The sequence below is a fragment of the Sminthopsis crassicaudata genome, chromosome 1 (assembly GCF_048593235.1).
Source record: "Sminthopsis crassicaudata isolate SCR6 chromosome 1, ASM4859323v1, whole genome shotgun sequence".
In the NCBI taxonomy this organism is placed as follows: domain Eukaryota; kingdom Metazoa; phylum Chordata; class Mammalia; order Dasyuromorphia; family Dasyuridae; genus Sminthopsis; species Sminthopsis crassicaudata.
In genome coordinates, this window is record NC_133617.1 from 585,316,342 (window position 1) to 585,339,989 (window position 23,648).

A 23,648-nucleotide genomic window follows, 5' to 3' on the forward strand; every position below is an offset into this window, starting at 1 on the left:
GATAACTTAATAATTTACCAAGACTTTTAGGAGTTTAATGCCCTCAAAATCAGGTTCCCAAAACAGTATATAATGATGAAATCTGAAATCGATGGTTTATTGCCCCAGAAGCTTGGAAATGGCTTAAAACCTTTTTACAGCTCTTCAGTTTGCATTTTATTGCATGTCTTCGGACATTCTTTAATCTATTGGAAGACCAGAAAGAGACTAGTTTCCTTGTTATCTTGGTATCCCTAAATTTAGCATAGAGTATAACACATGAATGGAATCCTCGAACTCACTTCCTCTTTTGGGGAGAATATTTCCTTTGGTTAGGGAGCTTTAACCTATTTTTTATTTTGAAAAATGCGTTGCAACATGGTTTCCTTTTTAGTCTGATGTATTTTATTTTATGCATTTAAAAACATTATTCTGAGAAGGAATCCACAGGCTTCAGAAAACTGCCACGACACAAAAAAGGCTTAAGAGATTTTGTCCAAACGCCGCCGATTTCACTGAATTTTGGGTTTCTTCGGTGACAAGGCTTCTACATGGCACCCAACGCGTCCTCCAGGGGACTGCTCCAGCTCTGCCATGGGCACCGCAGAAGGGGTAACCTGAAGAGCCCTGGGGGGATGCGCACCTCAGCTTCTCCAGGTACTATCTGAACCTCGGTTTCGGACAGTGCAGACCATATTATTCCCTTATTTGATTCCAGTTTTTCTAAGAGTTCCTGAAGCCAATGTTTACTCCGCCCTTTTACCCCATCCCCCAACCTCAGTGGAAAACTGAATTGCAGTCCCTCCCCTCGCCCCCAGCAGACTGCACCTCTTCACTCCTTAGAAAGAAAGGAGCACTAAGAAGCTGTTGGAAGTTGCGGATGGGGGCTGGGAGGAAGGTAGGCGGGTCCAGGCCTGCGCGCGCCGCCGCCGTCGCCGCACGTCACCAGCGTGCCGCACGTGTCCGTGTTTACGTCCCTCGTGGAGCCGGACGACGTCAGCAGCAGAATGGTAACATTGTTGCGGTGATGAGGCACAGAGTTTAGAGAGACTCGTCCGGCTTTGGCTGGGGTGGGAGTGGGCTGGCCTTGGCGATCGGGGCTGACAGAGCAATCCGAGCCCACCGATCCTCGGAGAGCATCCGCTTCTAGCCGGTCTCCGCTGCTTGCTGAGGCATCCGGACGTACGTGGGGGCCGCGGTCCCTCTGACGGCGAAGGAGCGGAGAGAAGCGGAGCGGGGGGCGGTGGCGGCGGCCGGAGAGGAGCGAGTTGCCGCAGCGCTGGCGCTTGTAAACAGATCCTGTCACACGTGACCATGTGAACTACCTGCTCGGGCGACGCGTATTGTCTTTCTCGGCGGCCGGAGCCGAGCAACCGCCGCCGCCGCCTCGCGCTCCACAAAGAGCGCGGCCGAGCCCCGGGGCCGTGAGCGCCTGTGCGCGAGACCCGAGCGCAAGCGCGACCCGGACTCAATCCCCCCCAGTCCTCCTCCCGCTCTAAGATGGCTGATGGTGGCCGGTGAGGGGGGCGGCTGGGGCCGGTGAGTTTCTCGGAGCAGGGCGGGGGAGGGGGAAAAAGGGGCAGCCGGGGCCCCGGCCCCGCCGCCTCGCGGGGGAGACCCAGCCATGTCGTTCGCGCTAGAGGAAACGCTGGAGTCGGACTGGGTGGCCGTTCGGCCGCACGTCTTCGAGGAGCGGGAGAAGCACAAGTTCGTCTTCATTGTGGCCTGGAACGAGATCGAGGGCAAGTTTGCCATAACCTGTCACAATCGCACGGCCCAGAGACAGAGGAGCGGCTCCCGGGAGCCGGCGGCCACCCGAGGCGCAGCCGAGGCCGGACCCCCGCCGGACAGCCCGGGGCCCCGGAGCGCGGGGGGCAGCCCAGTCTCGCGAGGCCGAGGGGAGCCGGTCGCCGGACGGAGGAGCCCCAGCCTGCGGCGGAGCCCGGCCTGGGCGGAAGGCGGTGCTGCGCGGAGCGCGCACCCGCGGGGGGACGCCTCGCTCCGGGGCCCCATGACCAAAACCGGGGATCCAGCGCGGGCCCAGCCCAGCCCGGGCAGGAAAGCATCGGCGAAGCGGGACCCGGTCCCAGCGGAAGCGCCCGGCCCGTCTTCGGTGAGGGTGGTGAGCGCGTCCGGTGCGGCCGCCGAGGAGATCGAGGTGCTGGAGCTTGTTAAGGAGGACGAAGCTGCGCCGACGCTCCTGGAGCTACCCGAGCCCGAGCCGCCGGAGCCGCCGGAGCCACCAACCGAACTGGACTCGCCCCCGGAGGAGTGCAGCTGGGCCGGACTCTTCTCCTTCCAGGATTTGCGCGCCGTGCACCAGCAACTGTGCTCGGTGAACTCTCAACTGGAACCCTGCCTGCCCCTCTTCCCAGAAGAGCCTTCGGGCATGTGGACTGTGCTATTCGGGGGAGCTCCGGAGATGACCGAGCAGGAGGTGGACAGCCTCTGCTACCAACTCCAGGTCTACCTGGGCCATGCTTTGGATACCTGCGGCTGGAAAATTCTTTCCCAGGTTCTTTTCACAGAGACGGACGACCCGGAGGAGTATTATGAGAGCCTAAGCGAGCTGCGGCAAAAGGGCTACGAAGAAGTGCTGCAGCGGGCCAGGAGGAGGATTCAGGAGGTGAGAGACGGCCCGGCCCGGCGGGTACAGGGGAGAGGAGTTGGGAAAGGAACACCTGGTCACTGTTGCTGGAGGCTTGGAAGAGGGGAGGGGAAGTTGAGAAAGCTTTTTGGCTGAATACCTAGAAATAACATTTTTATATAGGGATTTGCAAAATGCTTCTTGTTGATTTCATTTTCCTCTGACAATGAGCCTTTTAGGTGGATGCTCTTGTTATTAACCCATTTTAGAGATGAAGAAACTTGAGGATTCCAGAGATTTAATGACATGCCCAGGGTCAGACAGTGATGGCGGTGGGGTGGAAATTGGATCCCAGATCTGTCTCCACTGAGAGCAGTGATACTTTACAGAATTCTGGTCTCAGTAATGAAGCAAAGAGCCCCTGTGGAAAGAGTGCTGATTGTGGAATCAGAGAGCCTGAGTTCTTGACCTCTGGCTAGTCACGTCACTTCTTTGGACTTCAGTTTCCTCAATGGGAAAATAATATAGAAGGTGCTTTTCAGTTAATTCTGTCATCCTGAAGGGCTATTAGTCTGTAAAACCTGATTCTCCTGGCCTTTTGGAGCATCTTGAGTAAGCTGTTTGTTGCTCTACAAGGGACTTAGGTTCTAGTCCTAGTTCCGACACTGTATAGCTGTTACCTAATTCAAGTCATTTAACAGTTAATGATCATTTGTTAAGCACCTCTGAGGAGGTGTTGTGTCCTATTGATACAAATTCAAAAAATGAGACTCCTCTAGGAGCTTACTTTTCTTGAGGAGAGTACAGCTTGTTCACGTGCCAATAATGTATAAGTATACACAAAATAAATATTCAGTGGTAAGGCACGGTTCATTAGCTGGAAGAGTTGGTCTCTTAAAAGATCTGGAACTAGCGTTGAAAGGTGAAGAGAGCTAGCTAGGAGATTCTAGAGGTAGAGATTAAGAGAAGGAGCCTCCAAGGATTGAAAGGCAGACTTTTGAAAGGCATAGAAATGAGAGATGGCATGGCATTAAACCTTTCTGGGCCTCAGCTAATTCCAATGTCTATTGGGCTAAAACAATCTCCAAAAAATTCAGACAAAATACTCATTAAGGTTTCCTCCATCTATGCAGTTCTCTATAGACTTCTAAACTGTACCAGAATGCTAGCCTTTGTGGTTAGAGCTGACAAGCTATCTGATCTTGTAGAGTACAAGTGTGTATTTCTGACTAATCCACAAGTAACTTCCTGATAATCAGAACTTCTTTCCTCAAGACACAGTGGTGGTCTAGAAAGTTGACCACATATCCATTTTCATTTTTTGCCTATTGTGCAGTAATTTAGGTAAATGTCTATACGTTATCCTACCAGATAATTTGACTGACCATATGTAAAAGAAACAAATACAATAATACAAATATGCTTTGAAAGACTTTTACAGACCTCAGGAATTTAAAATCTTTTTCGGAGGTTGTTCCGGACTCAGGTTTCAACTGTTCTTGTTAAGTTGTTTAACTCTTCAATAATTAAGAACATAATAAGTCACTAAGAAAGGATGTTGTGTTCAAATTTAGTATAGATATTTTTTAAATTGGAAATTTTAGTGTAGATTTTTGAAACAATTTGTGCCATACCAGTACAAGGTATATATTAGAGATAAACAGAGAAAGTCTTAATGAACATATGTTTTAGATTGTAAGGCATGAAAATCAATATGTAATCTTTTTATGAGCTTACAGCAATTAGAATTTTGAATTCATTATTTCTTCTAATGGAAAGTAAAGTTCTCAAGAGAATTTGTATTTTTTAAATCTTTTTAGTTTACCCACATTTATTTTAGCATTAGTACTGTACTTCTTGAATTTAAAAAAAAAAGCACCTTTAAATTTTATTGTGCTTTGCTATTCCTAGAGTTACTCTATTATTGATATAATACCTAATCTTGATATCAAGTCAGATAATACTCATCTTTGTATAATGAACTTGAAAAATCTTTTGTTAGAGTTTAGAAATATTTAGAAAATGTTCTTATTTATCTGTGTTTACAACTTTGCTTGGATCTGAGTGGAGCATGGAACTGCTGGCACCAATCTCTATTATTATTATAAAGCACTTTTTTTGGGTAACTGAATCTCTTTGGATTGTGTCTAAAACAGACATGTATTATGCTGAATTTTGTGTTGGATCACAGGCAGGTCCAGTTTTTCTTCTGAAGAGACTGAATGTCTTTAAATTTTTTTTTGTTTGTTATTCTCTTGCTATTCTATTTAATCTCTTTACTCCTGTTATTTTTTTATTTTTGTTAGTGTTGATGATGGTAGTAGTTGTAAAGGTTTTGATAGTGGTAGTTGTTTTTAATACCATAAAACTTATATATGTTTTTCTTTGACTCACTTGATATTTTACCAACTGCTTTTCTAAAGTTTATATTAATAACATTTAATTTATATGTAAGTGATTAGTTTCGCAGTGTATAAGCTGTAATTCTTAACACGAAGGAGAATTTTTTTTTTGTAGGAAGTAAATTTGGGTCAGAAATGAAAATTGTCCTACATAGAGAGGTACAGTTGAAAGATAAGTATGGGTTTTCTTAAGTTCTTTGCACGAAAGATGAAATCCCCCCCAAAAAAGGAAATACATTTTCAGAATGGGATTTCTATGCCAACTCAATTTTTTTTTTTTTAAATGGGGATATCCAGTTTTTTACATTTTAAGGTTCTTTCAAGGTTTTTGGTGCTGTGTAAGACAAAATCCAAAATAAGTATAGTATCTTTTTGTAAATTTGCTGGACAAGAACTATAAATCGTACTTTAAAAACCAATTTAATATTTAATGGGAAACATATAATTAGCTGTTTTGTCATTAGTTTTAACTGAAAATGTTTACCTTCCAGAGAAGTCATGCACAGTCTCCCAAATCTTTGAGCCCATACATAGTAGCTTGTTTCATTAGAATCTTTTTTTATTTTCTGTCTTCTATTTGATTCACATTTCTTTAATTTACTCTTGGTTTTAAAACCAAGCATGGTAAACCAATTACTGTCTTAGATATGCACTAGGTAAACAAAGGCATAAATGTAGTTATTGACTTAGCTTTCATTCCATTCTTCTTCCTTCTCTCTTCCTCCCTATTAGGTCATAGAATCATAGATCTGGAACTGACAGGCCATCTTAACCTAACCCCTTCATTTTATAAATGAGACTTAAAGTCTTCCAGGATGGTTAAGAGTGGCCTATGACTACAACATATAGTAATCAGTACTATGCTTAATTATCCTTGAGTCTGAATGAGAGCTGCTAGAGAGCTGGAGCTTTGAAGCCAGGAATGACTACTGGGGTTCATGTTCCACTTCAGTTCTTACTTGGCTGGTTGTGTGATACCTGGGGAAATTACAGCCTCTTTCATGCTCCTTGAAATTCTGAGACTAGATAAAGTGCCAGCCTGGATTGGTGGAAGAAGGTTCCTCATTCTTATACTAATAAAATCACAGATCCATTCTCTATTCCTATTCCTAATTATTAGTTGGAACGCAATGTTTTATAGCATTGTAGGGTTTACAAAGATTTGCATTTCTGGGATGTATAAGGAGTGTAAATGTTCTTTATTTGCATTTTATAGATGAGGAAATCATAGCTCCCTAAGAGGTGCTTTTACTTGTTAAAGGTCACTAAATATCAGATACTGAGACTTGAATCCACTGAATCTCAAATTCGGTGTTATTTCACTTCAAAGTTGCCGTTCATTTAGATATTTTTAATTCTTTGTCCTTGTGATGTTCAATTTTTCCATCTATTTAAGGATTGTTATTTGGAGACCACACCTATTATTGTTTAAAATGTTTGGTAAAATGGTTGAAGTTTTTAAAAATAGAATAGTTTGTACAATTAAATTGTAAACTCAAGACCCAGTGGTCTTTCTATTGTTTTATAGTCTTTTTTTTCCTTCTCTCCAGTAAGTTTTCTGAATCAGATCAGACAATCCTGTGGGTATTTTAATATTAGTAAATTGAGTTAGCTACAAATTCTTTAATTATTTTTAGCACAGTTCTAGAATTTGAATTTGATACAAACTTTTTTCTTTATGCAAAATTTGTATAAAAAGAGCAGCAGACTATTCAATGGAAACTTTACAATCCTTTTGTAATATGAATAATCACTTCAAAATAATGTTGAATTTTTGTCTGAAGTTTGAGTTTTATTTATCTAGTGTTAAAATCAAGACATGTTAGTGCTCTTTGAACTCAATTACAATAATTTGTCTACAAAACTTCTAGTCTTATATCTAGTCAAATACATTTCAAGTTGTTACTCAAATAACTGAAAAGAGTAAATGCTTTGTTAGCTTCTTGGTAAAACTCAAAAATTGAAATGTCTGATTAGAGCAAAAAATGAGGCAAAGAGCTAATAAGACTTGTCTTCTGGTTCTGGGTACTTCACAAAGATGGGATAAAAGAAAAGAGAATAAGCTGTGTATCAGACATTACCTTCTCTGTCTGGGACCTATTTCTTTACTATTGGAACAAAGAATAGTTTGAGAGAAGCCTAAATTTCACTTTTGATTTGTCATTAGAGGATAAGTTTTTATTTAATGATTATATTCAGAGTTGATTTAGCCTCTTAACTCCCAAGAAAATTGCAAATGTCACTTTCAGACTAAAATTAGGTAATGTATAATTTTTTCAGCTTTTCTTTTGTATAGTATCTCATTTACATATATGAAATTTTTTAGGGGAAAAGTTTATTCATTTCATACTATGTGCTATATTTCACATATTTAAAACAAGTTTTTCTAGGCACATTTTTGATTAAAAGAAGACAAGTTTTTCCTTCCCCAACTGATTTCTCTGTTGTCAGCAAGCAGAATTGACATATTCAGCATAATACAAAGATGAGAGGGTACACCTTCATTAACATGTTTATTGAATATTGCTGCTTCAGTTCTACCTTTTGACATTAATGATATTTATTAAACTTTTCAAGCATAGTTAGGAGAATATTGACAATGACTAATGACAATACAGTTACCAAAGATCTAAGCAAAGACCAGAGAAGAAAATATTCTTTTATTAAGAAGTCAGAAGAATTTTTATTTTTTGTTATGTAGGGGGAGCCTTCTGTTTCTATTTAAGTTATCCCTAAAAAATAGCTTAGTATTTTTGTAATATTGGTTCTTTAAAAGCTTGCTGAAAAAAAAAAAAAAAAAAAAACTCTCCAGTCATGGGATCTAGACTCAGGTCTACTAGCTCCAAAACCCATTGTTCCTTTCCATAGTGCTATGCTATTTTTCACAATTGAATACTATGATAATTTTGTAAAATAAACTAAAGTGATAAAATAACAAGAGTTTATAAGGAAGAGTTGTAAGAAGTGCAAAGTTTCTTTGACTTGGAGATTCATGATTGTAGTAATACAACCCAAATGTTTGATCTTGAAGAGCTGAGTTTTAAATAAGTCTGGTTGCTGATTCAGTGCTATTTGGTTTGAATTGGGACATGGTTTTGAATACCCAGTCCCAATTCACAGTCAGTATAACAGATGGAGAGGTAAATTTTAAGTTATTTTACTTTTTTGCATTTTTGTACAGATGTCTAGACTCCTAGAATACTATACTCCTAGTAGAGTATCCAAATCTTTCTGGCCAACATGTTGACATTTGAAGAAATATGAGCTTGAAGTAACCCTTTGCTACTGTTTCCTGAATGCAGAGGGTGTTATAGCAATGATACTTAACCTTATTTTTCATTCAGTTAACTGCTCCTTAGATGATTTTTTAAAAATTAATTTTCCTACTTCATATTATGGTTCACTTGGTTTTTAGCCAATTATTTAAGATTATTATTTTTAATTAAATTATTATTTTCAACTAATAAACATTTTCTTTTTTTTCTTACCTACTTTCTTACTTTTCTACCTCCCCAAAAAATCTTATAACTACATAGTCAAAACAAATTGATAATTTTGGCCATGTCTAAAAATGTGTCTGCTACACTTATAAGAGGTGTGTAGCATTTTTTATCATTGGTCTTTTGGAATCATTGTTGATCATTGTATTGATCACAGATTTCTTCAGACTTCCAAAGTTACCATTTTATGGTATTGTTGTAATAAGTTATTCTTTTGTTTTCATTCATTTTATTCTGCATCAGTTCGTAATATTTTCTCAGATTTCTCTGAATCTCACTTTATAGCATGACAGTATCATATATCACAATTTGTTCAGCCATTCAATGTCCAACTAATGGACATACCTCTTATCAATTCTTGCCCACTAGAAAAAGCTGCTATAATTATTTTTTTGTACATCTAGGACCTTGGTCTTCTTGGGACATAGTTTTACTGCTGAGTCAGAGGTGTGCATAGTTTAATAACTTTAGGGGAATAGTTATTTGGGATTATTTTTGAAAAACTGATATCTATCTACTAAAGTTCTTCAAACACCTTTTCCCCCTTTCCCCTTTTCCACCTTTCTTTCCAGATCATTCTCTAGTTTCTTTATTGTCTTCCCTACCAATTCCCTTCCCAATTCTGGTAATATTTACTGGAGGTTTTTTGTTTGTTTTGGGGGTTTTTTTAGAATAAGAATCAGCCCACCTTTGTCTAGTATATCCATTGACAGCTTGAAGAATGTTAATAAGGGTCCTTTTCATGGTTGTAGATTACAAAGGGATTGACTATTTTTTTATAAACTACATCTCCTGGGATCAGAGACCTTTGTAAGTACTGGAAGGTTAATTCACCCTGCCTATTTGAGACATAATGCTATAAGACTGAATCCACATTCTTTTTTTACAGGAATTATTAAAATGTGAACTTTCTATTGTTTTTCAGTGAAGAAAACAAACTTTATGCCCACTTTTAAGTATTATTAACTTGTCATTGTTTGAAACATTTTGTTTCTTGGGGTACATGATTGACAAAGTGAAATGTGTTGATCTGAAAGTTATAATAACTCTGTTAAAAAGTGTCATTTAAAAATATTTCAACTCATTCTATAGGATTTTGTTTTCCATCTGGAAATCTGACTTATTTCATCATTCTTGTGTTACCCTTTCTCTTCAATCAGCTACTAATAAATATAAAATCTCTTTTTTTTTTACTCATCTATCTCCCTATTTCAGCTACTTTGCTAAAAGCATATTTGTTCTATTTTCATTGATTAGCCTTTCCTTTGCCTGGCTTGAGAGGGGGAATTTGGAAATTCTTACCTGCCTCTTTTTCCCCTTTTTAATGTACAGGATTACTGTAGGCTATAGGACATTTGTGATTGTCATGTTAAAAAAAAAAGTTTGAGAAGCAATATTGGATATTGAAAAGGAGGGGGAAAGCCTGCTTTTAAAGTAGGTATATTAACTTTTATGTTTGAAAATTGCTGGAGAACAGATAGCCTTCCTATATGCAAGCAATTACATGATAATGAAATCTTTAGAAAAGCACTCATTTTTAAGGCTAGTTTATAAAAACTCCAATTGTAGTATCATATGTCTTTGTTTTTATTTTGGTGAAGCAATCAGGGTTAAATGACTTGGCCAGGGTCACATAGCTAATGTATGTCAGATATCTGAGGCTGGGTTTGAACTCAGATCTTCCTGACTCCAGGGAGATGTTCTATCTGCCATGCCATCTAGTCACCCTGTCATGTCTATTTCTTAATCATATTCTACCGCATAGTTTTGTGCTCACTAGTTGTAGCCAAAACTTAAACTAAGGCCCTTTAATTTCTTTTTTGTGGGGATTAGGTACTATGGTTACATTTCTCAGTTATTTATATTTTCCAATTTATCTGAATCTTAAGAAAAAGATTCAAGGTCCTGTTTTTTTTGTTTTTCTTCCAGTTGTAAACAAGCATTAAGACAAAATGTGGCTGGGTATATGTAACATTTGCCTCAGTCTCATGTTAGAAACCTGAAAAGAAAAGGTAATTTTAGAGCCAGAAAAGGATTGTCAAGAAAGTAAAAAATTTGGACTTGTTCAGGGTCCTATATTGAAGTAGTATCAAAGCCAATACTTAGAACTTGGATTTTCTTGTTTCTGGGCCATATTATATAATTTACTCCTCAAAGCTTAGCCTATTAGCGGTTTTAAGTCCACTGACTAAAAGGACTAGAAAAGATAGTTAACTCCATAGTTGTGTTTGGCAAATTTTTAAATTGGAAACAGTCTGTTACCTATAATGGCCTGAACTTCATTCTGTCAATCATTATTCGGGGAATTTGATTACATGTACGATTATAGCTTTCCTCTTTAAAATTGGGATGAAATCATTAGGGAGAATTTTTTGTGTTGAGTTTCTTATGTGTGACTTCTGTTTAAAATTGGATGGCCTATTGTATTATAAGCCAAATGGTAAAAAAGTTGTGTAAATTAATTTTTAGAATTATTTCTAACTTTCGCATCTATGCACAGACAGCAAGTAGCTGTTTCAGGGCTTTGGTTTCCTCAGGTCTTTCTTGCTCTAAATCATGCCATTCTAGTTATTCCAATTTCTAAATGATGTGATCTGTGACTGTGCCCCTAGCATACATTATTAATATTATGAACAACCTAGATATTTTTTGAATGTCAGATTAAAAGTAACCTGTAGCAAGTTGTAAATTGATGTCAATCAATTGGATTGATTGGACTGGACTCTGCAAAAAAGTCAGAAACTAGTCATTAACTAGTCAGAAAGCTGACTAGTTAATGCCCCCACCTCATCCCACCCCATCCCCCCAAAAAAGGAAATCATGAGTTGCCATAATTGCCTATGAATAACTACCCGTTGGTGTTCTGTGTATATTCTAATTCTTTACATTTTTTCTGATGTGACATTTTAAAAGTTTGAGAGAGATAGTTTCAGGATAAATAATCATTTTATTAATAAAAAGAATCAGTGGCACTCTTACATGCGAAAGATCCCTTATGGTAGTAGTGTCTCAATGTATATGTCCTTGGAAGAGTGGTAATTGTTTAGACTATAAATTTTTAAAACCATTATTCAAAAAGTCTATAGATTTCTCCACATTTAACAGTAGTTTATTACACCATTATCTGCTCTAGACACAGTTAATAATTTGATTTTTAAATAATCTGAAACTATATTTAAAATTAGCATTAGACAAAAAGGCTATTTAATCATTATGTACCTTCTGTAGTCTATTATAACATCCTAAGAAATCATTTAGTTTAAACTCCCTGATTTTATTATTGTATGGGAAGCTAATTGATTTGTCCACAATGGATCCTAAATATCAAAGTTGAACCCCTTTCATTTGGTGCAGTGACTTGTCAAGGTTAATAAATAAAAGCCAGAACTTAAACCCAGACCATCTCTAGATAACTTTTCTACTAGAGCATTTTGAGCTTCTTTCCCAACATGATTAAGTTAGAGATATAGGTAATTTTAGTCATTTTCTCCCTTATATTCTTCTGTTGCTCACTTTCTGGCTCCTTCCCCTTTGCTGGCAGTTTATCCAAGGCTGGATTCAAGGTTCTATCTGTCTCAAATGACTTGTGGAGAGACAGAGCTGGGCCCAGCAGAATTCCAGTTCCTTTTGTTCAGGTCTTATGGTTTACATACATGCTGATGTCTTGCCTTGGTTCTTTTTCTTTCTCAGTTCTCTGGCTCTCTTAGTACAGCTCTGCTTCACTAAATCCAATTTACTTTCAGGTTGTGACTTCACTTTCCTGATGTGGGCCTTCTAGATGAAAGTCAACAATAAGAATCCTTAGATTGCAGCACATAGCATTGCCAGGCTACAGTGCTGATAGATCAGATCCTGGCTTTTGATTTTCCATGGAATGGGGAAAAGGTTGGGGGAAGAGGGGTCAGAATGAACTCTGTTTAAATGAGTGAGTAGGTCAATCTTCATAGTTCTGCCAGAGCTTGTGGCTGATGGGAGAGAGGTTGTCAAATAAAGTTGTAGGGGTCAAACTAATCTGCATTTCTTTCTTTGGGTTGTTATTAGACAAACCCAACCAGTTTGTGCCAAACTCAAATAGAAATAGGCTGCATCTTTATTTAGAAAACCCTCAGATCTATATTGTATTAAATAAATTTCTCAGTTACATGATAATTGATTAGGGTGGCACTTTGGAGTTATACAGGGCCACATAAACTATCTGACCACAGTTTTGTTAACCATTTAATAAACCACAGAGACAGCTGAAATTTTTTTTTGTTTCTTGTGCATAATTCTTAGTTTGGAAAGATTTGAGAGGTGGTATGATTTAGAGAAAACATTTAGGCCTCCATCGTGTTGATCGTGCCACTCTTTTCTCTCAGTGAGTTTTCAGTGACTCCCTATTTACCTCTTGGATCAAATATAAAATCCTCTAATATTTAAGGGTCTGCATAATCTAGCTGCTTTCTAACTTTCTAATGTGTTCTATGATCTAGTCTTAATAGTCTACTCTTAGTTCCTTAAATATATCCTTTTCATTGCCTTTCTCCCAGCCCTGGAATATATTGGCTCTTCCTCTCTACCCCTTACTTTCCTTGGCTTCCTTCAAGACTCAGTTTCAAATCCCAGCTTCTATAAACTTTTGCCAGCTGCTAATGCCTTCCTCTTTTAAATTACTTTGATCTCTAGATATTGATATCTATATCTAGTTACTTGTATGCTATCTCCCCCTTTAAAAATTTGTGCTTCTCACAGGCAGAAACTGTTGTTAATTTTTTGTTTTGTTTTTTCTTTCTTTGTATCCTCAATACTTAGAACTGATTCTAACACATAGTGAGCACCTAAAAATGCTTATTTATTCATTTTTGCTCTGGGGCAATTAGGGTTAAGTGACTTGCCTAGGGTCATACAACCAGGAAATATTAAGTGTCTTAAGGCCAGATTTGAATCAAAAAGTGTTGTGTCTGAGGCCACATTTGAACTCGGGTCCTTCCTGACTTAAAGGTTGGTGCTCTATCCACTGGGCCATCTAGCTGCCCCTAGAAATGCTTATATAAATGTCAATCTATTTAGAGAAAATTCCATTTGCGTCTAGTAAAGAGGAAAAGGAGTACTTTTATATTTTGAAATCTATGCTTTCAACATTCAACAAATGTTATTCAGCCCTCCCTATCATGGATACAGATGATATAAATACAAGATTTCAAAACATGTACATGATACATAAAACCCACCTTTTAAAACAAGTGCATAAAATATATATAGAGTGAGGTCTGATGTTAGAGATTATTTTTGGGGAAAGTTAAAAACATTTTCATGAAATAGGTGCTGTTTAGTGTTGACTTTGGGAGGGATGCATAAGTTGTCAGCAGTCTTACATGTCAGAGGAAAATATTCAAGAACACTGAGCAAAACTATGAAATGAGGAACTTGGGAAACTTTGTTCCACGAATAACTCTTTCCAATTGGCTGCAGCATAGTGAACATGAATTGAGATGTGGGAAATAGTATTTAATATATAATGTAGGATGGGTCAGCTTTTGGAAAACTTTCGAAGCCATAATAAGGAATTTGGTGGGCATTGAGAGTCAGTTTTTAAGCAGATAACTAATATGGGTAGACATATACATGAGGAAGATTGATTAGGCACTATTCAGTGTGGTTTGAATTTATAAGAGATGTGAGGTATTTTTAGAGTTTACGAACCATATGGCTTTATTAGTAATGTCATTGATTGAGATAGTATAATAGGAGCAAGATGGATGGATTTTATTGTGGACATGGGTGAATTACTAGTGCTGCTGATAGGAAACATCAAAGATTTAAAGTTGGAAGAAACCTTTGAAATTAGTGAGATAGGGAATTCTCAGAAAATGATTTGAAAAGGGAGCCCAGATCCTGGAACTACTTCAGCTCAAGCTATCAAGGTGATTATTTGAAGCTCATTGGTGGGGAGCAGAGAAGAAGCCTGAAGAGGTAATTCTACTAACCTTGGAAGTAGGAATGTGTACAAGAGTGTCTTAGGATGCAGTTAGAGTGGCAGGAAGAATTCAGAGTATATGCCCTGAATGCAAAAGAACTAAGTACTAATTTTAAGGAGGGAGATTGTATGGCATTGTCAGTAGAGACAGAAAAATCAAAAGATGAGAACTGAGTAAAATATAGTTTGATTTGTCAGTTAGGACTTGACTTTTGAGAGGAAGGGAGTAGGAATGGAATCTAGTTTGCAAGGATTTGGGGAGTATGTTAATGGGTTAGTGGTGAAGGCAATGAACCTAGACCTCTTAAATCATTCTTGCTAACGTTCTCCTAAATAAATAAAGCATAATACTTGTAGTAGTATGCTCTCTTTAGCTAAGTCAAATAGTGTGGGAATACAGTGTTGGATTGTTAAATCTTTTGCTTTAATCATAAGCTGAGTTTTTTGAAGTTTGATTACCAGTTTTTTGTAGTTGTTGTTTCACTTATGTTCACCTACTCTTTATGATCCCACTTGGGGCTTTCTTGGCAGAGATACTGGAGTGGTTTGCCATTTTCTTCAACTCATATTTTGTGTGTGTGTGTCTACATGATTGTATTGGCTTTGAAATTGTTAAATACCAATGACATTATTTTGATACTAAAAATGATTTAATTTGGTATGAATGTGAATGACAGAACTTTGTAAAAAGAATGAGATGGCTATAGATATTTCTATTCCAAGCTTTTGCTACAAATGTTTTGTCTTTCTGAAAATCTCCTTTCTGACTTCTGTCTCTCAGATCAGACCCCTTTCTACATGATCCTTCTTAAATATTACCTCTTAAACAAAGCATGTCCCACTTTTATCCCTTGATGAATGTCACTCTGTAAAGTCTTTTTAAGCTTATTATTTAGATTACATGTATTATATATGCTATCACTTTAAAAAATCTCTTAGCATATATGAAGTCTCTTACTGTGATCTTTCAATGTATATATCTTAATTTCTAGTTCTGAGAACTTTCAAAGCATGGACTATCTTTTATGCCTTTTTGAGTTCTCATTAAAGAGCAAGATGTTGATTAAATTCTAAATGCCACAGAGCTAACTTTATCTAAAGACAATTATTCATTTATCCACATATATAAAAATGTATACTTCATTAATGGATGATCTGGTTTGGAGGTGGTGAAATGCAATCATATTTACCATTTATAATTTACAAAGAAATTAGTTCTGTATTATTTTACTGGATATGTTTTAGAGTAGTTAATTTCTGTGCTTAGTATAAAAATTGTTGCATAAATGAGGTTATCACTTGAACAATTCCTGAAAGTTAACTAGATTATATCACTGATGGAGAACAAATTTTCTTCTCTTAAAGTTTTTGACTAGATTTTTTAAAATTGGTTCTTGAATTTAGAAAGGTAGCTATTGCCAGTAGTTTTGTGTTTGTTGAAGGTAGCTAATACTGTATGCCTTGTGAGACTTTTGGGAACTTCTGGAGTTCTAGGATTAGACTTAAGTTTTAAGGAGTCATTCTTCCACCTCCAACCAGCCCTCTCCTCAAATTGTTTCTCCCAAGCAGGAGAGTAGTTATTTACCATTTGAACACTTGTTGGAAATCCCTACAAAGGGTTGAATGGAAAAGATAGTAGGAAATGGGAATATGAGGAGAGCCAGTTTTCTGTTTATTCCAACAAAATTGGAGGGGAAAAGTTTGACAGATAGTTTATTTAATCTGTAAAGATTACTCTTTTATTTTTCTTGGAACTAATTTCCTATAAAAGGAAAACTAAAGCAAAGAAAGAGTTAGTTGATTTATCTGACCAAAAATCCAGCTAGAGAAAGAAGAGTTATTCGAAATTGTATACATAGTGAAATTTTTATGGTGAAATTCTGATTCCTGTTTAAGCAAAGTACCCTCTTACCAGTGGCTTTTAGAAAGTTGAGTTTTTGAGTTGTGATTATAGGAAAAATCAGCCACTGTTGCTACAGTAAGGAGTTTCTCATGGAGTAGAAGAAAGGGAGGGAAATGGAAAAAAAAAATAATAAAGACAAAAGAGCAATTTAAGGAGAGAGCTTAGGAGATTCTTTGTTTCTGATATAAGTAATAAAGAAAGCAAAAATCTAAAAGTTTCAAGTGGAATTTTGTTTTTAAAAGAAAATAAGTGATTTTTACTTAAGCTTTCTTTCTCAGGTCCATGTTTCCTGTGTCTTTGTAACTTCTCACAGCTACTAAAAGTACTACTATGGTATCATCTATGTGGCGAACCTCATAAAGGCATTCTTGTGTGTAAACCCTATGGCTGCTCTCATATCCTTCTCAGCAATCTTAGAGGTCATTTACTTATATTATTACCTGTAAAGGTCCCCAACAAGAGTTGGCATGGTTATAATGGCAACAACACTGGATTTGGAATCAGAAGACCTTGTTTTGAATGCCAGCTTTGCTCTTTTACTGTATGGTCTTGTTTCCTAATATGTAAAATGAGGAGGGCTGATTTCCAATTTTTTTTTGTTTTTGTGTTTTTTTTTTTGTTTAAGTTTTCACTATTTTAAGCATTCTTTTCTTTTTTAATTTTGAGTTCCATTCTCTCCCTCTTCTTCCCCACTACGGAGAAGGCAAACAAGATGATAAAAAATTATAAACTAACTAACTAACCCTTATCCCCAGTTATCCTTTTAGGACCCTGCTCTGTCACCAGTTTAACCCTATTCTCCTTTCTTATTTTTCTTTCAACATAACTCCTTCAAGAGTCATTAAATCTGTTATCATTTAGGCATAGAATCTTAGAGTTAAATGAAATCTAATAGTTATTGCAGCTTAAAATTATCTAGTAATTACTGCTAGGCCAACTTATTTTCTTGGCCCTTATTGATTTTTCCAGTGGATTAGAAAATTAACGTACACTTTAAATGATGTAGTCTTCCATTGGTTATATTTCCTCATTTATTGTATACTGTAGTACACTTTGAGTGAGTGATGTCTTCCATTGGCTATAGTCTTTCCTCATTTAGTGAATATGGTCTGTAGTCAATTGTTTAACTGTAATTAATTATTAGCAGAATACAAAATAGTGTATTAGCTATGAGACTAACCAATTGAAAACTAATTGCATTTAAGATAACGTAATGTTGGAAAAGCATGAAACTTAATAGGAAGGAAGACAGATTAATAAATTAACAGTGTTAACTGAGATGCTGTGAGCCTTGGTGTGCAAGAGTATTAAGTTCAGTTTCTGCATAATAGCCCTGTAAAATGCTGTTCAGCTTGGGAAATGAGCTATGTGTGGAGGATATATTGTGGGAATGTTAGTTATCTTTATAAATTCATTGTACTTTGTATGTACCAATGTTTTTAAGTTTGCTACATTGTTTAGTAATTCTTTGTAAGTTGAGTGTACATTTGTATAAGATGGTAATATATAATAGTTTGCTTAAAAAATACATAAAACTTGGTGTATACATATTAACAATCCAGTTTCCTAATGCTTTGCTGTAAACAAATTTTACTTAAATTACTTTAAAAAGAGGAATTAAAGCAATGTGTTTGAGAACTGATTTGTTTTGTATTGGGAAGAACACCATGCATTAACTTGGCAAAATTTAACTGTTATGCTTGCTGCCATTTATTTCTCTTCAACCTTTAGTATATTGTTTGTTATTCCTGAAGCTTTTGAGCAAATACCAGTAAATGATTTAATAGAGTTAGGGCTCAAAGAAAGCATAGATTTATTTCAACTCATGACTTCATTTTATAGACAAGGAGAATTGGTTCACTAGCTTATAATGTATAAATGATACTTATATAGTGATTTACAGTTTACAGAGTGATTTACATATATGATTTCATTTGACTTGGGGGGAGGGATATAAATATACAAGGTTTTTTGTTTTTCAGAATTTTGCTGCTTAGTTTCTTCTATATCTATATCTATACAGTGAGCATTAATAATTTGACCGAAAGCAACACAGCAGGTTATTAGTAGTGAATTTAGGATTTGAACCCAAGCTTTCTGACTACGTGTCTATTTTTCTTTCCACCAAATTAAGTTGCCTTCTAAACAGAAAGGAATTATTTTTAAAATGCTAGTGGTTTATATCCAGAGATAGCTTACTAATCATTGTAACAGCACCATCATTAATTTTTTATTATTGTACGTTGAGCCAGAGTTCCAACTTAATTTGCATGTCCTAAGACTGATAATCACATACTATTGAAACTTAAGACATTTTAAATAGAGATTATGCTATAGGACCCCTGAATTCATAAATAATACATTTAAAAATAATCAAAGGATAGCAATCTTAAACTTCTTTTGAAACTTGGAGGAAAAGTAAGAAAATAAAAGGAGATAGTCTGATAAAATTAATATACACTTTTCAGTTTATTAACTTGTCTTTTTTGGTCTCATCCTTTGGAAGTACTCTGTCTTTGTGTCATTGGCTTAGTCATCTCTAGTAACTCAAAAGATACTACCATAAACTTCCCAGTGAGTGATAACATGACTGAGGTTTTCACCATTCCTACCAGATAGAAATGGTCATTCAAACCTAAATAGAGGTTCACATCTTTTCTAAATTTTGATTATTCTGTGTCAGAAGTTATTAATTTTGTATAGTTTCTCCTTTGGTGTCCACCCCAGTTTACTAAATTGTGGTTCATGACCCCATGTAGGGTTATGAAATTATGATTAATTATGAATAAATGATTTTGTACACCTATTTTTATATACCTATATACCTAGGGTTACATAAGGGGTCATAAGTGGAAAAAGTTTAAGATGCCTTGGTCTAGACTAGATTGATTTGAAAAAAGTTTAAGAAGCCCTGTTCTAGACTATTGATTTGAAATGGATGGGCCAGGTACCTTCAAGCAGCTGAAAAGCTTCTGTAGTCAGGTTCCCCAAAGAGATACCTTTTGGGGCAAGAAGAACATATAAAGCCATATAAAAGTTTACATTCCTCAGCTTCATTAAAACAACAATTGAATCATATAATGTGCATGTAATACTAATGTTTTGTGGAAGCCTTAAAAAGTAGGATTATGATTGAATTATGAGTCTGAATTATGAGTCTGAAAATTTGGTTTTAGAAGTAAGTTTCTTTGTGTAATAATTCTAGTCAAAGGAGTAGAGCATGGGAGGAAAAATGATCCTAGTGAAAAGGACTTATTATATATTTGTGAAAATAACATAATTCTGCCTATCTTGGGTATCTATAACAAGGCACTGAGTTGGGGCAGTTAGGTGGCGCAGTGGATAGAACACCAACTCTGAAGTCAGGAGGACCCCGAGTTCAAATGTGGCCTCAGACACTTAACACTTCCTGGCTGTGTGACCCTAGGCAAGTCACTTAACCCCAATTGCCTTAAAAAAAAACAAAAACAAAAACAAAAAAAAAACCACCAAGGCACTGTGTAGTAAATCATGGATCCATTGCCCTAGAACCACAAACTTTTCAGGAATTTTCATGTTTTCAAGGTAATCAGATACTGCCAGTATTTTACTCATGTACTATAAAAAACACAAAAACAAAATTCTCTGGATATTTTAAAAACTTATGAATAATATTTTATACAAGTGTGAAAAAATAAAAATTAGTATTACCTCTTATCTACCTGAACTCATTTTGCTCAAGAAATTTCAGTTTTTCCTGTGTCAAATTAGTTTAAGGATGTGGTTGAAAAGAGAAGTTAAGCCATTAGCCCCTCAGACTTTTCCTTATTTGCAAATCCCAATTTGCCAAATCTGGTGCCACAGCCTAGTTTGGCTCTTGCCTATCCTTGTACTGTTTGGAAAGACTTGATCTTCCCCCAAAACAACAAACCTGACCGTTCTAGTCCCCCTAACAAAAAATTCTGAAAAGATAGATGAGTAGTCCCATAAAATAGTTGACTTGTCTTAATTATCAGAGAGAGTTGCCATTAACTACACTTGATTGCCAACCAGTTTTTCCTAGTATAGCCACTTGTAATGCTTCAAAACTATCTTGACTGCCCTCCATACCTAGATATCAGTAAAGACAGTTCCCTTCTCAATTAGGAATGAGGTGCTTAACTGATGTGGCCAATCTGATCCACTTTATGAATGCTGTTAATGAACTGATTTGGCTCCAGTATGTGCCTCAGTTTACCTTTGTTATATTTATTCACCACAAAACAAAGTTAAAACTTAGCATTGTGCCATAATTAAATTGATAAACTGATTATTTTAAAAAGCAGAATTAATACTTTGGTAAAGTAGAAATAAAAACATTTCTCTTTGATCTTGATTATCATCACGTTAGAAATAGTGCTAAGTGTGGCACATATTGGGTCACTTTGTGATATACCTTATTTGATTTGCAAAATTTCAATTTATAAACAATTTTTCAGGAACATATCTTTTATAAAGTGAGATATATACATTGTACATATATATGTATGTGTATGTATAGCTTGAGAGATAGTAAATTCAATTAAGAATGTAGAAATCAGAATGCTGAAGTAGGATTGCTTGGATATTTCCATAACATTAATTTTTAGATTAAAGCTAATTGAATCAAATTTCAAGAAGAGAAAAAAAGTTATTTTTGTGAAGGAAGGGTTTTACTAAATTTTTCAAAAAAAAATACCTACTTAAAATTTTATTGAATCTTTCTAAATAAGCTCTTGTTCACCCAGTAATAATATAGAATTTTGTGTTGAAGAGTAAGATATATACTGTTAAAAATATGACTGGTTGACTTATGACTAAAAAAATGATACTCAATTTGCCTTTATTGTCAAGAAACCTAATAAGATTCAGAAAATTCTATGTGCTAGTTCTTCCTTTATAAACAATTAATGCTGTCTTCTCACTTCCTTTAAGTTCTGTCTGTCTAAAATCCCTGGGCCAAGTTCTGTGTTTGTCTTGTCTGTCTTTCTTCTTTCTTTTCTCTTCTGTCTCTTCCTCTTTCTCTCTCCCTTCTTCTCCTTTCCTTCCTTCCTCTCTCTCTTCCTCTCCTCCTTCCTTTCTCTCTCTCTCCCTTCCCTTCTCTCCCTTTCTTCCTCTTTGTTTCCCTCTCCCTTCCCCCTTTTTCTTTCTTCCCCTTATCTCCTCTCAACTCTTCTCCTCTGCACACTCTTCTCAGTTCCCTGCTTACCTCAGCTTTTCATTCCACCTAGCCTCTTCCCATTCTTTAACCATCTTGGGTTTTCCCTTTCTCCCTTTCCTTGTCTCCCCCTTTCTAAAAAACCAATGAAGTGTACACAGACTAGAACAGGTAACCCAGAAGTAAAAAAAGATTAAGAAGAATTGTTTTATATATCCCTTTAAGATCTTAACCATTGTGTTTTTTGTTTTTGGGTTTTATTTGTTATTATTATTTTTTTTGGTATCCCAAGCTCTTAGGAAATACTGATAACCCACAGTAATTGGGTCTCCTTGGTTATACATTTATAATATGTGTCCAAAATACATCCTTGTATATTGACTTTTGACTTGTCCATCCACTGAAGCTTATGATCCAGGCAAGTCATCTTTCATTCACTTAAGTTAGGTCAAACATCAGTGTACCATGTTTTTAGACTTGCTACAATAGTATAGTGTCTTCTATAAGTGAAAGCATGGCTTTCACCATTCATAAGGAGATTGCCTTTCACATTTGTAATATTCTTCTCTAGAATATAATGTTCTCTGAGAGCAGTTTTCTTGGGGGCATCTGGAGGCAGCCTTCCTTTCAGCTCAGTAATCACAAGTGCAGCTAGGTATTAAAAGTCCTAATCCTTTGTTTTTTTCCTTCCAAGTATTGTTTCCTTCCTGGGGCCCGGTTAGCTTTGTTAGAGGCCTATCTCTCTGCTTGGTTCCCAGAGCTCCTGCTGCTAGTCCTTTGCCTCTGTCAGCTTTAGCCTCTAGCTCCCTCCGTATGAGCTTCTAGTGGGCTTCTCCCCTAGTGGGCTTGTCCTTTAGTGGGCTTGTCCTCTTTGGCCCTGAGAGCTCCTCCATATAAATATATATATACTCTCTTAAAGGCGTGAATCTTGTGGAATTATAGTAAGTACTTAAGTACATGTGAATTAGAGAATCATTTCATCAATTCCACTTAGTACTTGTTTCAAGTTTCAAGTAGTTCTGGCCCATAACATCTCCTTGTAGAATCAGATCAATCATACTGAATCCTGCTAAATTAGATAATTATTGTCTCTATCAATTTCACTGTCTTAGTACCTTGTAAGAATCCTAACACACATTTAGGCTTTTCTTTGGAATCCTCCATAATAGTGGCACATCAAGTAAAGTTCTCCCTGAATCTTTCAAGAAAGTTTTTATGGGAAAAATTTGATGGAGAGAGCCTCTAAAGTGACATTTTGCAAATCATATTATTTTTAGTAATCAGTAAACAATAAGCACACTGGCATTTTACTTTCTGCTGTAGAATATCAGTTAAAGAAACTTATTGTTCTTTTCTCATCCTTTCCTGTGTGCCCTTAATATAATTTTCAGAGAATTTATAGAGATTCAAAGTAGTCAAAAGTAGTTACAGGAGTGATTACTGATATTTTAACTCTTGCATAGAATGTTTCTTCTTTAGTACCTCTTTGAATCCTATACCCTATCTTAATTTCAGCTTTCTTTATAGTGCTTTACCTGCTTACTCTAGCCCAGCGCTCTTTATCTGATTCTTCTTAAAATATTTGTTACTATCTAACCATTTTGAGAGTCCTTCATTTTGCCTTGTTCTTTTTGTGAATAAGTATTGGTGATGGACTTTGTGTTTTATTAAAATCTGTTTGCTCCAAAACTGGCATTAAATCGTATTTTCATCTTTGTTCTTCTAGTTTCCTCCTTGAATTACTCTCAAGATAATCTAGCTTAATTGGGTTTATTGCCAGCTTTTCTATAAATTGTTTTTTCTCCCTCTGTTGCTTTTTGCTGTTATGAAGCAATCATGTTTACAGTCTTCTATCCTTTTCTACACAAGTTTATATAAATATGTTATAAGTTTATAACAAATATAAAGTTTTACTTATAAATATAAAGTTTTATTATGAATCATTGGTGTTTTGGGCAGTTGTCTGTTTTGTGAAAGAAGAGTGTTGACTGACTGAGCTGGTTTCTAGATTTTTTTTTTTTGTCCTGTTGAGGTGATAAATTTTATGTTGGTTAAACTTAAAAAGAAAATAATACTAGACTTTTATGTCTTGTTTTATTCAGGAAGCATGTACAGTGGATAGAATACAGAAGACCTGCATTAGATAGAAGAAGGTCAGCATTTAAA

General features: G+C 36.4%; 1 protein-coding gene across 1 annotated transcript in view; it reads left to right on the top strand.

Moving 5' to 3' along the window:
- Positions 1-1,603: 1,603 nt before the first annotated feature.
- Positions 1,604-23,648, top strand: part of JMY (junction mediating and regulatory protein, p53 cofactor) — a 70,226-nt gene continuing 48,181 nt past the window's right edge. Inside the window, 1 exon segment of the mRNA XM_074282346.1 lies at positions 1,604-2,605. Within this exon segment, the coding sequence (XP_074138447.1) occupies positions 1,604-2,605 (1,002 nt within the window).